Source organism: Choloepus didactylus, chromosome 20, assembly GCF_015220235.1.
Source record: "Choloepus didactylus isolate mChoDid1 chromosome 20, mChoDid1.pri, whole genome shotgun sequence".
NCBI classification, from domain to species: Eukaryota; Metazoa; Chordata; class Mammalia; order Pilosa; family Megalonychidae; genus Choloepus; species Choloepus didactylus.
Window position 1 is genome coordinate 48418542 of NC_051326.1, and position 17863 is coordinate 48436404.

Sequence of the window (17863 nt, forward strand, 5' to 3'; positions counted from 1 at the left end):
CTTAAAGGGAAGCTTTTCTCTTAAAAATGGTGAAAAACTGAATTAACTTGTCAAGCTTCATGGTCAACCTCTCATTCCTAAATCTTTGAATCGTGAAAAAGTAGTTTTTTATGTTGGTTATTTTAATAGTTCTGGTTTAAAATTCCAAACTTATTCCAAACTTATTTGGGCCAAGATCCAAAATGCAACATAACTGCTTCATATCAAATTTTATGTTTTGTTAGGAAAAAAAAAGTGCTTTTTCTCACATTGCTCAATTCCTTAATTTTTTCATTTGTTTAAAGAAATATAGGTGAAGTACATCGTTTTCTCAAAAAAAAAAGGTTATTTATAGAAGCCTTACATAAATAATTTTTTTCTGATCAATTTCAGTTTTAGAAGCATAGATGTTATAATATAAGGTCAATATTTGGTTAAGAGGAGGGATATTTTCAAACGTGAAAATCCCCAAATTTGTCTCTTTTTGGCAGGTGGAGGAGGGTAAATTCAGATATGCAGTTTAAATTTGTCAAAGAGAAAGCATGATTATTTTGTCAGTTTTCAGATCCTTCACTGCATTTTAAGTAGCTGAACTCCAGTTTTAATCTAAATACAATGAGAAGTATGAGAAACACTCTACCAAAATAAAGGCTATCACTGCTGAAGTTCAGAGACCAGGTTTAATCTATGAGAACCCTCTTTAATTCTCTAAGCTTTTTGTTTTCTCATTCCTAAAATGAATAAATGGGACTAAATAATTTTTAGAGTACATTTCAATTCTATTATAATCATCTTTACCAATATTATCACCATCAATGTGTGTTTTGTATTTGCCTGCATCATTTTCTCCCAGATACTAAAGGATATTATTGGGAGGGGAGAGGCCTATTAAAATAAATTTGGTTTAAACAAAGTAAATTTGGTTTATTTAATGTGGGAAATCTTGGTGCTATGCTAATAACAATCGTGCTACTCCAGGCAGGAATTCTCAAACTTATTTGGCCACACCATGTCCTTCCTCTCACCTTTCCCTTAAGCTATACATGTAGGAAAAAACTGCACTTCATGGAACAGAGTTTGAGCATCCTGTTATTGAGGCTTTGTTAAACAATGTGTTCATTCAGGTATCTAATTAAAACAGACTAAGGGATATTTTGATGCCATTTTTCCCATATTGTTTAATTTAAAAATCTGGTTACTATCCAAGAGGAAAGTAGAGACTTGAGAAGGTTTTAATCACAGAGTCATCTGTTGCCATTCAAAAGAACAGCCTTTATTTTCAGCTAATTGGTATGGTAAGTTAGTTAAAGAGACGTGGAGAGATTTTTCAGAAATCATACTAGGAACACAGCTGCAATATAAGTGAAAGGGAGAAAGAGACTATCTGGGACAAAGGTAACTGATCTGACTGGAGGGATGGAATTTGAACAAACACTATTTTGTTCAGCATTATACTGGGGCAAGTTTAATCCCTCATAAGCATAAATACAAAAATTCTCAACAACCCATTAATAAATCAAAAACAGCAATACTTGAGAAGGATAATACATCCTGAGCAAGTGAGATTTATTCCAGAAAATCAAGCTTGGTACAACAATCAAAAACCAATTTAACTAGCAACATAGGAATTTTATTTATAATAGCCCAAACTGAAACAACCAGATGTCCATCAACAAGGGAATGGATAAAGAAATGTGGATAAATGCATACAGGGGAATGCTACACTACTTACTGATGTAAATGATAATTTGCTGACATATGCATTAACATGGATAAATCTCACAGACCTTATGTTGGGTAAAAGAAGCCTGACACATAAATACGTACTGTATGGTTCCGTTTATATGAAGTTCTCAAACAGTTCAAATGTAATCTATAATGACAGGATCAAATCAGTGATTTCTTAGCTGCAGTGGAAGAATTGCCTGCAAACAGGCACAAGAGAACTTTTTTTCAAGGAAGGGTAAGATGGATATGGCGAAAATGCTCTATATCATAATTTGGATTCTGGTTACATGGGTTGTATATATTTATCAAATCTCTTCAAACTGTGCACCTAAAATCTGTGCATGTTATTGTATGTGATTCTTGCCTCAAAATAGTGAAGTAAAAATAAAAAATAAAGTGAGAAATCTACAATCATTGAAAGTAGAACAGAATAGCTAGAGATAAAAAGTTATCTTCAGTTCTTTTATTTACAGTACAAAGTATTAAAACACCAAATACATGTTTTGAAAAATATCAAGGACATACTCCAGAATATAAGAAATGAATATAATTAAGAGCTAAAGGATTGCAAAGTTGAGGCAGAGGACAAGGATGTCCTCCTTTACTTATTTGAACTCATAATCATAATGTCAGGTACGTTATGTGTTGATGATTTTATTCAGCAGCCCTTACTAAAACTCATTCCTGCAGAATTTTCCTTCTTATTTCTTCTAATGCATTTGTGCAGTTCTCAGTAGACAATAAGTTTCATGGGCCACCCTTTATCCTACTTTTCAGATGAAGCTTCCAATTATGTTAGATAATCCTATTAAACAAGTTAATAGTTCAGTTCTCTTCCAGCAATTGCTAAACAATATATAAATTCAGATGATGTTCCAAGAGAATTACTGAGAAAGAAAAAGTATGCCCAACATGAATAATAGTTATATAGAACAAAATCATTATCACTTTCATATTCAAGAAACAGTATTATATTTAAAGCGGAAAATCCTAATAGCAGATATCTGTCATCAAGTCCCATGGTTTAACATCTATCTAGTACCTATAAATATTATTCTTTAAATATCCTTAAAAATTATTATATGCAGTATATTTCAACTACATTTTTAAAAAGTTAATAGAGGTCTCAGGCAAGATGGCGGCATAGAGAGGAGTGGAAGCTAAGTAGTCCCCCTGGAACAACTACAAAAAACCAGAAACAACTAGTAAATAATCCAGAATAACTGCGGGGGGACAAACGAGACCATCCACTCATCATACACTAACCTGAATTGGGAGGAACGCCTGAGAACACAGCATAAAATCTGTAAGTAAAACCTGAGGAACCAAGTCGCGAGACCCCCTCCCCCATAGCCCGAGCTGCAAAGCCTCGTGGTGCCACAGAGAAGCTCTCTCCAGCAAGCGAATACAGCTCAGCTGAGCTCCAACTGGGGTTTTAAGTAGCGAGTGTGAACTGCTCACTACAGGTACGCAGCCCCAAAAAACAGACAGAGGCTTTGGGTGACGACTGACCTGGGAGAGCCGGAGGGTCGCCTTGGACTCGGTCTGAAGGGGACTGTCTGTTTCTTTTTTGGCTCAGTGGAGAAAGCCCCAGTCATTTTCAGTTTCCAGGGCTGTGACTCTGGGAAAGGTGGAGACACCACAAGCAGAGAGTGAGATCATTGAAATGCTAATGACCTCCACCTGAGGGTTCTGTCTTCTCTAGGAGGAAAGGGGTGGGGCCCTTTCCATTCAGAACCAGACCCCAGAGCCTGGGGGAACACGGCCATACCTCCTCACACCAGTCAAGAATTATAGGCTAACAGGCGTCACCTGCTGAACAGAAAAGCACAGTGACCCGAGGCATCAAAGCGTGGAGCAATTTTCTAAGACACACCCTCAGAGAAACCAGATACTGAATATTTCTTCCCTCTGGGACCTGAGCCTGTTCTGGTCTGGGAAAACCTGATTTGGATAACCAAGGAAACCATGCCTAGACAACAGAAAATTACAACCTACACTAAGGAAAACAAAGTTATGGCCCAGTCAAAGGAACAAACGTACACTTCAGCTGAGATACAGGAATTTAAACTAATGCTAAATCAATTCAAAAAGTTTAGAGAAGATATTGCAAAAGAGATAGAGGCTGTAAAGGAAGCACTGGGCATGTATACGACAGAAATCAAAAGTTCACAAAAACAACTAGTAGAATCTATGGAAATGAAAGGCACAACACAAGAGATGAAAGACACAATGGAAACATACAACAGCAGATCTCAAGAGGCAGAAGAAAACACTCAGGAACTGGAGAACAAAACACCTGAAAGCCTGCACGCAAAGGAGCAGATGGAGAAAAGAATGAAAAAATATGAGCAACGTCTCCGGGAACTCAAGGATGAAACAAAGTACAATAATGTACGTATCATTGGTGTCCCAGAAGGAGAAGAGAAGGGAAAGGGGGCAGAAGCAATAATAGACGAAATAATTAATGAAAATTTCCCATCTCTTGTGAAAGACATAAAATTACAGATCCAAGAAGCGCAGCGTACTCCAAATAGAAGAGATATGAATAGGCCTACTCCAAGACACTTAATAATCAGATTATCAAATGTCAAAGACAAAGAGAGAATCCTGAAAGCAGCAAGAGAAAAGCAATCCATTACATACAAAGGAAGCTTAATAAGACTATGTGCGGATCTCTTAGCAGAAACCATGGAGGCAAGAAGGAAGTGGTGTGATATATTTAAGATACTGAAAGAGAAAAACCGCCAACCAAGAATCTTGTATCCAGCAAAGCTGTCCTTCAAATATGAGGGAGAGCTCAAAATATTTTCTGACAGACAATGAGAGACTTTGTGAACAAGACACCTGCCCTACAGGAAATACTAAAGGGAGCACTACAGGGTGATAGAAGACAGGAGTGCGTGGTTTGGAACACAATTTTGGGAGATAGCACAACAATGTAAGTACACTGAACAAAGGTAACTATGAATACGGTTGAGAGAGGAAGGTGGGGAGCATGTGAGACACCACAAGAAAGGAGGAAAGATAATGACTGGGACTGTGTAACTTGGTGAAATCTAGAGTATTCAACAATTGTGATAAAATGTACAAATATGTTCTTTTACGAGGGAGAGCAAGCAAATGTCAACCTTGCAAGGTGTTAAAAATGGGAGGCATTGGGGGAGGGATGCAATCAGCATAAACTAGAGACTGTAACTAATAGAATCATTGTATTATGCTTCCTTTAATGTAACAAAGGTGATATACCAAGGTGAATGCAGATAAGAGGGGGGGAAAGGGGAGGCATGTTAGACACTTGACATTGGTGGTATTGTCTGATTCTTTATTCTACTTTGATTTAAGGTTATTTTTCCTTTTGCTGCTTCCTAGCTGTCATTTTTTTTTCCTCTTTCTTTTGCCTCTCTACCTTCTTTGACTCTCCCTCCTGCCTTGTGGAAGAAATGTAGATGCTCTTATATAGATAGTGGTGAAGGTGGTGAACACATAAATATATGACCATGCAGAAAACCATCGATTATTTACTTGGGATGGAATGTATGGGGTGTGAACAAAACCATATTTTAAAAAAATGGGTTGATGACAAAACCTCATGGGCAATATACTGAGTGAAGTAAGCCAGACACATTAGGACAGTTATTGCAGGGTCTCACTAATAGGAACTAATTATAATATGTAAACTCATAGACGTGAAATATAAGGTACCAAGATATAGGATGAGGCTTAAGAATGGGGAGTGGTTGCTTAGAATGAGCAGAATGTTCAATTAGGATGAACTTAAATGTTTGGAAATGAACAGGGTGTTGGTAGCAAGATGGGAGAATAACTAACAGCGCCGAATGGTGTGTGAATGAGGTGGAAAGGGGAAGCTCAGAGTCATATATGTCACCAGAAGGAAAGCTGGAGGTCAAAGATGGGAATGTATAAAACTGAATCCTATGGTGGGCAATATCCATGATCAACTGTACAAATACTAGAAATCACTTCCATGAACCAGAACAAATGTATGACAATACAATTAGAAGTTAATAACAGAGGGGCATATAGGGAAGAACTATATACCTATTACAAACTATATACTACAGTTAGTAGTATTTCAACATTTTTTCATAAACAGTAGCAAATGTGCTATATCAATACTACGAGTCAACAATTGAGGGGGGTTGGTTAGGGATAGGGGAGGATTAGAGTTTCCTTTTCTTTTTTTCTTTTTCCATCTTTCACTTTATTTCTTGTCTGGAGTAATGAAAAGTTTCTAAAAATTGAGCAAAAATTAAGTGTGATGGATGCACAGCTGTATGAGGGTACCCAGGGGCAAGTGATTGTACACTTTGGATCTTTGGATAATTGTATGGTATCTGAACAATCTCAATAAAAATGAAAAGAAAAAAAAAAGTTAATAGAAAAAAACTACAAGGAAATATACAAAATGAGTGGTGAGGTTTGGAGTAATTTTTTTTTTATTTTTTACAATTTTATATTTCCAAAATTTTCTAAATCAGAGATATAGACTTAAAATTGTATTCCAATGTTACTGTGTACATACAGATGTACATAAATTAAGAAAGAAAAAAAAACCTGAAATGAAATGCAGAATAAAAGTATAAGAAAGAAAAGTATTTTCAAAATAGTCCCACTACTCACAAGGTACTTTTATCTAGTCCAGATATTTTATAAAGGTACATAATTTTACTTGGGTTTCAAAAATGTATCCATCATATAGCATTTGGGGGGGGTGGGGAATGAATGGAAGAGATTGCTGTAAATGAAAGCTGTAACAGCCTCACGAATGTGGTGCTCATTTGTTAAAGAGGTCTATCATCCATCTTACATTTCTCTTTTCCTCTTTTTCTCGGTGTTTGTACTTCAGAAAAGTATAGCAACCTCTCACTGTTCCATGTCTCTTCAGAATTTTTATGTCATAACTAAAGCACTCCTGATAAAGATCATTTGAGTTAGTGAATTATATATAAATATTAGACTAAGACTTTTTTTAGTCCTTTGGCAACTTTTGAATCATAAATTAAATAGAGGAAAACGTGTTTGTTTTTTGCTTGTTACTCTGATCCAAAATCGGTTTCTTATGCCATGGATAGCAGTAGACGGCAATTGCAACACTTAATTTACCTGTGCTCTGTACTCCAGTTGTAGCAAGATCACAAAAAACTGACAGGTCCAACCTATAGCGTTTTGGTTCAGCTGGAAGGGACATGCCTCATTACCTCTGCGGGCTATCAAGTAGATGTACGATTGTTGGCTTATATTAAAAGCAAGAAGTTGTTTTTACTTCCGTCAGCATTAATTTCTGCTTTTTTGCAGAAGGTGAACTTCAGTCAGGCTGGGGTTTGCTTAAATGTGTGAAACCTACACTGAGCACATGAGCTGTCTTCAGAGATCCCTGCCTGTGTAGCAGCTGATCTGTGTAGGAAGGTCTGTCAGGGTACAATTTGTGTGTTGTTTTCCTAAGGAGAGGAAAGTGCAGCTGTTTCTTGTAATGCTGGGTCTTCTACTCAGTGTTTTTCTGAGATGTTTCACTCAGACCTCTGGACTCACTACAAAGGACAAATAACTATATGTCATGGAGAATTTAGTAGGAAACAAGTGAATTACAGAAAATAAGCCTAGCCATGGTCCTTTGTTGCTTTTCCCAGTCTACTGCCCCTTTACCTTCAGTATATGAAGGGGCATGAACCCTGCAGAAAACTCCAGTGGTCTGTGAAATAAGCAGTAAGAAGACCTAGTTGTTTTCCTCCTGCTGCATCGTTACAGAGTACATTTTTCCAGAGGAAACTTAGGTTCAATTTGATATGAAATGTAGGGCTTATCAGTGTCCCTGGAGTACAAAGGCATTCCCAGACAAAGGGAACAAAAAGTTTCCTTTAAAGGGTTACAGTACTATATGCTAAAATATGCCCAATGGATCATGGAATGCAACTTGATTTTACAAAGAAAAAAATTGTTTTCCTATTGTAGAAGTGTTTTATTTTAATCTTACATTTTTTTGAAAGTGATTTTTAAATGATTTTATAAAATAACTCCTATTATTTTTTCATTTAAATGATTTTTATTGCATACTGGCATCCAGTGTGAAATTTTCCATTGTTTTTCATTACTATTCTAATTACTGAAGAAATGATAGGATATCACAGCTGTATAGTTGAATCAGTGATGCGGCACTGAACAAAACACACAAAAATATCACTAGCAATGAAGTCCCATATCCCAAATGTAGTATTGTGAATACAAACACTGGTGATAAAATTCAAAGTATATTGATAACTAAAGACAATCCACAATATACAATAAATTATAATGAATTATTATACAGGGAGCAGCAGTTTATGCTGACGAGTATTTCAGCAAAACTGGTATAAAATACATAGTAAATTAATAAATCTGAAAGCCTCCCAATGCTCTGCTCACACATGCACCAAAAGCAAATGTTTTACTGGAAGTTAGGACCTAATGTAAAAAGATAATTAATGAACAATAAAAATCTAGCCTGAATCTCTAATATTACAACATTGCCACCTTTGGATTTTGAGCTGTCAACTCTGGAATTAATAAATAAAATAAAGAATGTCAAGAAAATAACCCAAACCTAACCCCTGGTTGTTTGATCTTTTGTTTTGTTAACAAATCTTTTTAATATGTTGCTACTCCCTTTACTATGATGCTTTGTGTTATCCCATTCCAACCGAGCCTTAAAATTGATTTGTTATCCTTCATACCACATGTTTGGTGAGAGATCTTTCCATAAAATCCTGGAGCTCTACAAATAATTTGTGAAATGGGAGAGGAATAAGAAAGGGACTTATAGAATAACAAAGATCATAAGTAAATCACCAGGAAGCCTGAAATGAAGCCATGTGAAAAATTGCTGTAAAGCAATCAATGCCAGTTCAGCCACACAGAATTCTTAAGGGGGTGTGTGTTTGTATATATGGTGTATTTTTGATGGATGCTGCTGACTGTCAGTGAAGCTTGAGGTAGGGAATATTAGGTACCACATCACAGTGTCAGTACCAATTTATAATGAACATGAGTCTCTAGTTCTAATTCATCTTGGCCAGTAATTATGTTGATATTTATAAGCAAGCAGATAGGAAAGAAGCAATTCATTCAACTTTTTTTGTGGCTCAGGAAGGCTCCAGGTCTCTGCCTTTTAGGTGTTCTTTACTTGCATAAAAGTTTCATTCAAGCAAATGCAAAGATTCCAGAGTCAAGAGAATATCAGTTGTATAGGCAGCAGAACCCAGAGTGCATGGTGGATGTATTAGTTTCCTGTGGTGCTATAACAATGTAAAACAAGATAAACTCATTCTCTTACAGTTCTGAAGGTCAAAAATCCAAAATAAGTATCACTGGGCTGAAATCAAGGTGTCAGCAGAACCATGCTCCTTCCAGAGGCTTTAGGGAAAATTCTGTTCCTTGCCACTTTCAGCTTCTGGTGGCTGCCAGCTTTCCTTGGCTTGTGAACACATTTCTCCACTCTGTTGCTCCATGGAAATATCACTTTCTCCTTTTCTTTGTGTCTATGTTGAATATTGTTCTGCCTTCTGCTTATAAGGATAGATGTGATTGCATTAGGGCCCACCTAGATAATCTAAGGTAATATCCCCATCTCAATATCCTTAATTTAATCACTTCTGCAGAGACTTTTTTTCCAAATAAACTAACATTTATAGGCTCCAGGAATTAGGACCCAATATCTTTTTTTTAGGCAAGTTTATTGAGATATAACCATATAACATACAGTCGAAGTGTACAATCAGTTGTTTACAGTATTATCATATAGTTGTGTATTCATCACCACAATCTTTGAATATTTTCATTACTCCAAAAAATAAAATAAAAATAAAAATAAAAAAGAACATCCAAAACATCACATTTCCCTCCTCTCCCCCATTGTTCATTTACTTTTTTAATACAGTATTATTGAGATATATTCACACACCCTACAGTCATCCACAGTGTACAGTCAGTTGTTCACAGAACCATCATACATTTGTGCATTCATAACCAGAATCAATTTTTGAACCTTTTCCTTACTCCAAAATAAAAATAAAAGCAAAAAAGAACACCTAAATCTTTCCATCCCCTCCATCCCACCCTATTCTTCATCCAATTTTTTTCCCCATTTTTCCACTCATCTGTCCTGAGTAGAAAAAGGGAGTGTGAGCCACAAGGTTTCCACAATCACACAGTCACACTGTGCAAGCTACGTAATTATACAGGTGTCTTCAAGAATCAAAATCACTCGCTTGCAGTTCAACAGCTTCAGGTATTTCCCTCTAGCCATTCCAACACATTAAAGACTTAAAAGTTGGTATCTCTATAGTGCATAAGAATACCTCTCAACTCCACTTGAAATCTCTCAGCCACTGGAACCTTATTTTGTTTCATCTCTCTTCCCCCTTTTGGTCAAGAAGATCCTCTAAAACCTACAGTGTTGAGGACCCAATATCTTTTGATGAACACTATTCAACCTTATGACAGATAGACACAAGCTTTTTTGGAAATAAGCATAAGCCATGCTGGATTCCTAGAGTGGGGAATGATTCTAAAATATTTTATCCAGTTCACACATCCAGAATAGCTTTAATTTCCCTAATAAGAACACATTTCCAACATTCATCATGCTAGTCAACAAACCCACATTTTCATCAATTTCCTATATTTGGAATGATGATTATCTAAACATAGTGGCCAAGTAAAAATGTAGAACAGAAAGTCTGATGTAGCAAGTGGGTGCTGGCTGTCCAGTTCAACCTGGGCTGTGGGCTAGACCCTCAGTTTCTTCCCATATGGGTGTCTCCATGGCCTGCTTGGGTTCCTCACAGTGTGGTAGCTGGGTGCCAAGAGTGAGCATGCCAAAACAGTGAAGGTGAAGTACGTGCCATTTTTATGAACAAGTAATTTTGCCAAAATAATTTTAAATCACAACAGACTATCTTTTGGCCATAAATTATTTGCATTCACCTCACATGCAAAATAAACCTACCTATTCCCAAGATCCCACAAAGCTTCCTTTAGTTTTGAACACCAGGCTCAGACTGGAGGGAAATCTTCAAAAAAAAAATAGGGTTCAATTGTAGATGATCCTCTTTAGGTACAGTTTTGGGGGGTATAGCTCTCAAGTGTACTTCCTCGACAGCTTGTGAACTTAAGAGATAAGTTATATGCCTCACATGCACGCAGCTTGCAATAGTGAGTCAGGGAAAACCACAATAGACACTCCCATTCAAAAGATGGAAAATGGAAGGGACAGAGCAGTCATCAATCCATATTGATAATGAAATAAATTAGGCATATGTTTCCAGGTCCTTGATTAAGGCTCATTTCTACTTCCTGAGAGTTGTTCCCTATGGATCTTGGCTCTGGCCCTTGGACTTCACTTCTTTTTAATTAGAAGTGGCCTGTGTTTGCAACTAAGTGACATTCTCTGCCTGATTCCTGCCATCTTGGTTCTAGCATGCAAAGGCCTCTTCATTTTGTAAAGTCTAATCCTTTTATTCCAAGCTGATATAATTATTTTTAAAAACTTTTATGTATATTTTGTTATCAATTTTTCACCCATTCCAACTAGTCAGAAGTCACATCTATAAATTTTTTTGACATAGGTCGTTCTGTGTCTTGAGCCTTCTCTGAGACTGCGGGACGACAGCCTTAGGATTCTTGGAAGCCGAGTAGATAAATGAATGGAGCAGCAACGCTGAGCCTTAGGATCCTTAGGAGGCCTTTCATGCCTCTGAAATGTTAGATGAGGCTCTGCAGTCCCTCCTTCTGAATATTTAACAAAGAATCTTAGAGATCCACCCAGCTTTCAATATTTGTCTACAGTTTCTTAATTTGAGAACTCTTTCCTGACTAGAGAAGCTGGGGGAGAAGACAGATTTATTTTTAACACTATAAATTCTAGGTCCTTTATATTTAATGGTTCCTTCCTTACTTCATTTCCCCCATCAGTTTCCTCAGCTCTAAATTAAGAAGGACAAATATGCCAACCTCTGAGTTCCCAGTGTGTGCTATTCAGATGGTGGCATGGCTTAAATAAATAAAGCGAGATATTGTACATGAAACTGGAAAGTACTATAAAAACTTATCTTCATTCAAAGATAATACTGCTAATAATTTTGACAATGCTGTGTGAATGTAAAATAGGTGTCCATCTTGAGATGGGGCATGTCCATGTCCATGGTTGGACTTGGAATAAAATGAATCAATATTTTATTTCATTCACAGTGAGCTATGGGCTCTGAAATAAAGAAGGATCAGGCAACTAATGACTCCTTCAGAAAAACTAGAAATAGGTATATTGGGCTGTTTTCTTGCCTAGAACCAATTTTCTAATCCCTTTATTAGTTGGATATGTGCAGAATATTTTATCTTGAAATGTAATGCATTTGCATGGATTCATTCACTTTCTCACATATTCCTCTCTCCTTCAGCCCCTATTGAGGAGCAAAAGACTCTCCTCCATCTTCATTGGCTCTGTGCTCTGCTTCTGGATGGCAGACTCATATCCATTGTCTAGACAGCGGGGTTTTTGCTGTTAGTTAATAAGTATGATCATATAACCTGGATATCCATTAGAATGGTATAATATTATCATTTATTATATGTTATGCCTAAATTGTTCTAAACTGACATATCAAATTGATTTGTTTTCTCTCTTACTATAGCAAGTATTGACTTAGCAACGTTTGTTATACCTCTAACTTTCCCCTTCAAATTTAGGCCTCTTTTCCCCCTTCTCCTTCCATATGACTTTTCTCTCTCTTGTACATATTTTATTAAGAGAGAGAAAGAGAAAAATTATTTAAATTCAAGTACAAGAGCCCTTATTTTTTTCTAGGTTTTTGTGAAAATCATCTCATATACTTTTTTATCGGCTAAAATGCATCTAATTTGAATTTTATGAGACATGATATTTCAAGCACTTATAAATGCCTTTCCTTGTATATGGTGCTTTCTGACAGACTCTATGATTATTGATTCTCCTGTATTTTGCACAGGCTCCATCATCACCTTCCTCGCCCATAGCTAATGAACCAAAATATGAGAAGCGCTGGCTCGACAGCTTGTCAGTTCCTCTGTCTATGGCTCGAATCTCAAGGTACAAAGCTGGAACAGAAAAATTAAGGTGTGTGACCATTGTCTGAAATGGGAAAAACTAATGACTCACATGTAGTTTTGCCAGTTCTTAATAATTCATTGATTGCTTCCAGGTGTTTCCATTGCTATGCAAGTTCATGTGACAATTTTCTAATGGTTTTAGCATTTGCAAAAAAAAACAAAAAAGGCAAATATAAAGGGAAAAATGAGGAAGCAATAATCAACACATCAGCTGATTTATTACTTGGAATAGTTCTATCTAGTAGTAAAAGGATTGTTGTTATTTCTTCAGAAGCGTAGTTACAGTAAGAAATTCTGTTTTCAATTTTAAATGTTAAGAGAAGTAAATTGGGAATAGCATGACTGGCATTATTTTCTAAGTTACAAATGATATAAGAAAAGTCATTTAAACTCTGTAGACCTTATTTTCTTCATTAATAAAATCAGAGGATTAGAACAGCACCAGTGTTAAATAAATGTTCACTAGCTTTTGAGCTTGGTTAATTAAATAATTTCAAAGATTTATTGCTAAAGGTTAATGTTTCCATTACTTTTTTTGTTAGAATAATCGAGTTTTTTACTCCTAATTATAATATGTTATCTGTGGTTAATTGTACTATTTGATCACCATCAAAAGGCCAACAATAAACTGCTCAGTGAATTTCTTTCTTCAGTCTTAAGACAGTTGTGTAGAAAACTGTGTGAACCATCTGTCTTGTTAACTCTCAGCAAAGGGAAAGTGATTTTTTAAAAGTGAGCAATGTCTTGATAAAGTATTTGGGGGGGGTGGTTCAGGGGAGTCTGAAGTGTGAGGTCTAGCTAATAATGCTTTTGGTGAACGGTTATAATTTGATTTTCAGTATTAACTGATATTAGTTGCACAACCTCTTACAATGAATGTGCCTGCTCATGATATCGCAGCACTAACAGGAACTCTAAATTTCATTTCGTAATGTCTGGCTAATTTTTTAAAACACAGACCTGATAATAATATGTGTATAACTATAAAGGTGGAAAGATCAGTAGACAGATATATGACAGATATAGATGGGTAGATGGATAGAGAGAGAGAGAGAGAGAGACAGAGAGACAGAGATTAGATTAGATAGATGGCAGATAAATTGATAAATACCTGTTGTAAATTTATTAATATAACAAAATGTATAAGCAGTTTATTCTTTTACTGCCATGAACTTCTCTTAAAACCAGTGTGTGTATGTTGCCTTCTTACTTACAATTTGTTTCTTTGGTGGGGTTGGTTTATTTAGGAACTGAGTAAGACTTGGGCATGATATCTGTTTTGGCAGACAATGAAATATTGTGTTGTCTGATCTCTATCAGTGTATTTAAATTAAATAGGTTCCTGGAAAAGTAGAAAATCTGAACTTCATCAAGCACTTGCTAGTCCATATGCCACCTCAATGTGACAGAGAAAAGATATGTCTCTCCAGCCTCAGGTTTAAAGATTAATGCCATTCATTTGTCACAGGCAGTACCCTGTCCTCCCACTGCCAGTGTCTACAGGGCACAAGATGAAATGTCTAGAGGAAAAAAAATAGGAGCTCTGTTGTAATTATTAACTAAATACAGATATTAATAACCATTTGGCTGCTTGAGAATATTTATAGACAGTGTATTATTCTTGGCATCAAAGGATTCTGACCCATCAAGCCATCCATAAAGTTATTATTACGATAAATGCATTGTGTCTACAAAGAATTAAATAGAAAGCAAGAAGGTTGTAAAGTTTGAGCCAACTATCACTCCCACTTATTCTTTTTGCATTAGAAAAGCTATCAAGCCCTAACAACAAATAGAAAGGCTTCTACTTTTTTAACAAGTCAAGAATATGTTGGTTTATGATGGCGAATATATCTTCTTATCTTTTTCTGACTTATTTTTCATGGTTTAAAGCAAGATTTGGGCAGGGGCACGAAGGTGCTGGAAGCAAAATGGATAGGATGCAAACTGCATTTTGTAAAATGTTTTTGTTCAGGGAAAAAACGTGTCAAAGTCCCTGTTTATAGGATGGGGGATGGGGGGCAAGAAAGATGAACATTTGTACCTGAACAGATAAAATTATAAATGTCCTGTTTTATTTTCTCCTGAGGTTTCTCCATGGTTGAGAAATCTATGGGGCAAATTTAGAAAATTCCAATTCTAAGTGTAAAAGTCTTAAAACAAAAATGGTAAACTATAGCCTGGGAAGAGGTTATAGGAAATGTCTTATAGAGGGTAAAACCCAACCAATGAACCAAAAACCCCAGTAGTTGGAAGTCAACGTACCTGTGTATCCTAGCCCTGACTGTCATTGTCTAGTTATATGTCCTCAAATTAATCACCACCAACTTCTTTTTAATCTATGAAAGTTATTAGACTGAATGACTATAAGGTTCCTTAGTTCCTGAAGGTTTGTTTGTAAAGGACTCTTCTAAATAGGAGGTGCACATTCCAAATGAACTCTTTTGCATTTAAGTATTTAAATTATAAAAACCAGTTTTAATAAGCACACCTGTTTTAACATCCCACTGCCTCCAAAGTGCCACAAGAATGTCTACATCCATACAGTATCTTTGACTGTTTATTGTCTGTTGTAGTTTATTCCCAAGTGATTCTTGGGTAAGATGGAAATAAAGTGTTTATATAAAGGGTATGTCACCATTAATAAAGATTAAATCATTGGCTAAACAGTCCAAAAAATTGTTCAATAAGAACATGGCGGGGAGGGAATGTTTGAGATTATACTAATACAGACATAAAAACAGAAAGTTCAATAAGGATGTCAGCTTACTCTTTACAAAAGCAGAGTTTTTTACAAAAAGTGCTTTTGTAGAGAAAATGAGCCAGGTCTCACGATATTGAAAAGTAGCCATGTATCATCACTAATTATTTCACATTATAATGTGATTTGGTTACTGAGTTACTATTGATATATTTCTCTGACATTATGTGAAGAAAAACATGGTTATTGATGGGGTGGTTATTATTATTATGAAAGTTAGAGTTTTGCTTAAATATTGCTATATTAATTTCTTACAGCTGCATGACAAAGTACTACGCATTCAGTGGCTTAAAACAACAAAATTATTATCTCATACTCTCCATGAGTCAGGGATCTGGCATGGCATGGCTGGGCTGCATTCTCAACTGAGGCTCAGTGTCTTCTTCAAGGTTCATTAAGGTTTTGGCAGAATTCAGTTCCTTATGGTTTGTAGGACTGACTTCCCCAGCTTCTTGCTAGGTTTCAACCAGGGGCCACTCAGCTGTTAGAGAGCACCCACACTCCTTGCAACTTGATTTCCTCCATGTGTTTCTCCACGGCTAACCTCTCGTGCATCAAATCCTCCTTCTGCATCCAGTTTCTGACTTCTTTTGTCTCTGACTCCTAGACTCAGATACAGAGACCTCACATGATTAGGTCAGGCCCACCTGATTAATCTCCCTAATTTAAAGTCAGCTGATTTGGTAACTAAATTACATTAGGAAACTCCCTTCATAGCAGCACCTAGATGTGTATTTGACTGAGTCATTGGAAGATGGTATGTGTTCACCAGGCCCTGGGAATATTGGACCCATCTTAAGATTCTACTTACTGCAATTACTCAACAAAATGTCCATCTTGGGAAGTATATAATAACATGTATTTAAAAAAGCCTCAGGACTTTGTCTTTTAAAATATAATTAGCCTTTGAAGGACAGGTCAACCTGATTGGCTGTGCAAGAAACTTCAGGGTGCTATTCCCCTACAGAATCATTGAACAAGTAGGAAAAACTGGCAGAGCCCTTTTCCTCAAAACTTCAGAGAACAGTTAAAGGGTTTCACTAGCTGGTCAAGTCCCAAATCAAAAAATAAATAAATAAACTTAGCATTAAAAAATGCCCCTGGCATTCCAGGAAATTTCTCTCCTCTCACTAGCTGGATACAGACTTGAGGAACAAACAGCTCAGGAGCTAAATCCTAGAGTTAACACTTAAAAATATTAAAATGAACAGTGTGCACCAAAAGATTACAAGACAAACAAAGAAACAAGAAATGATGATCCACCCAAAGGAGCAAAATAAAAGTCCAGAACCATCAATGAAGATGACCAGATTTGGATATGCCAGACAAAGATTTTAAACAATGATCCTCATTGTGCTTAAGACGGTAAAAGAAAGCATGGAGAAAGAACTAAAGCCTACTCTGAAAGCAATGAGTAATCAATATGAGAATGTCAGTAAAGAGATTAAATTTTAAAATAAAACAGAAAGACCACAGTTTAAGACTAAAATAATTGATAGGAAAAACTCCCTAGAGGGCTTCAACAGCAGATTGGAGCAGTCAGAAGAAGAATCAATGAACTTGGAGACAAGACAATTGAAATGATTCAAGCTGAGGAACAGAAAGAAAAATGAATGGAAAAAAAAGTGAATAGAGCCTAAAAGATCTGTGGGACACAACATCAAGTGTACCAAATATATGCATTATGTACAACCCAGGAGAAGAAATAAAGAGGCTGAAGGAATGTTCACATAAGTAATTGCAGAGCTTCCAAACTTCAAAGACATGAATATTCACAAGAGAGAATCCCAACGAAACCCAAACAGGATAAACTCAAAGAGAGCCATGCCCACCACATAGTAGTCAAACTGACAAATGCCAAAGTCAAGAACAGAATTCTAAAAGTTTAAAAAAAAAAAAAGTGCTATATACAAGGAGGGGCCCAGTAAGAACAAGGTTGATTTCTTATCAGAAACCATAAAGGCAAGAAGGCAGTGGAATGAAATATTTAAAGTGCTGAAAGAAAACAGTTACCAACCAAGAATTTTGTATCTAACAAGACTTATTTCAAAAATGAGAGATAAACTCTGCAAATAAACTCACTACCCTCCCCTCTATGTAGTACATAATTCTCAGGGGGTGTAAGTCTCCCTGGCAATGAGGAACAGGACTCCCAGGGATGAGCTGGCCCTGGCATTGTGGGATTGAGAATGCCATCTTGACCAAAAGGGAGAAAAGAACTGAAACAAAGTATAGTTTCAGTGGCTGAGAGATTTA

General features: G+C 36.3%; 1 protein-coding gene across 4 annotated transcripts in view; it reads left to right on the top strand.

Annotated features, from left to right (window-relative positions):
* Positions 1–17863, top strand: part of SNTG2 (syntrophin gamma 2) — a 509625-nt gene that overhangs the window by 302990 nt on the left and 188772 nt on the right. For 3 of the 4 annotated variants that reach the window (XM_037813401.1, XM_037813404.1, XM_037813403.1), the window contains exon 9: positions 12726–12853. In XM_037813401.1, the coding sequence (XP_037669329.1) occupies positions 12726–12853 (128 nt within the window). The remainder of the gene's footprint in view (positions 1–12725; positions 12854–17863) is intronic. The other variant, XM_037813402.1, reaches the window with a different exon arrangement.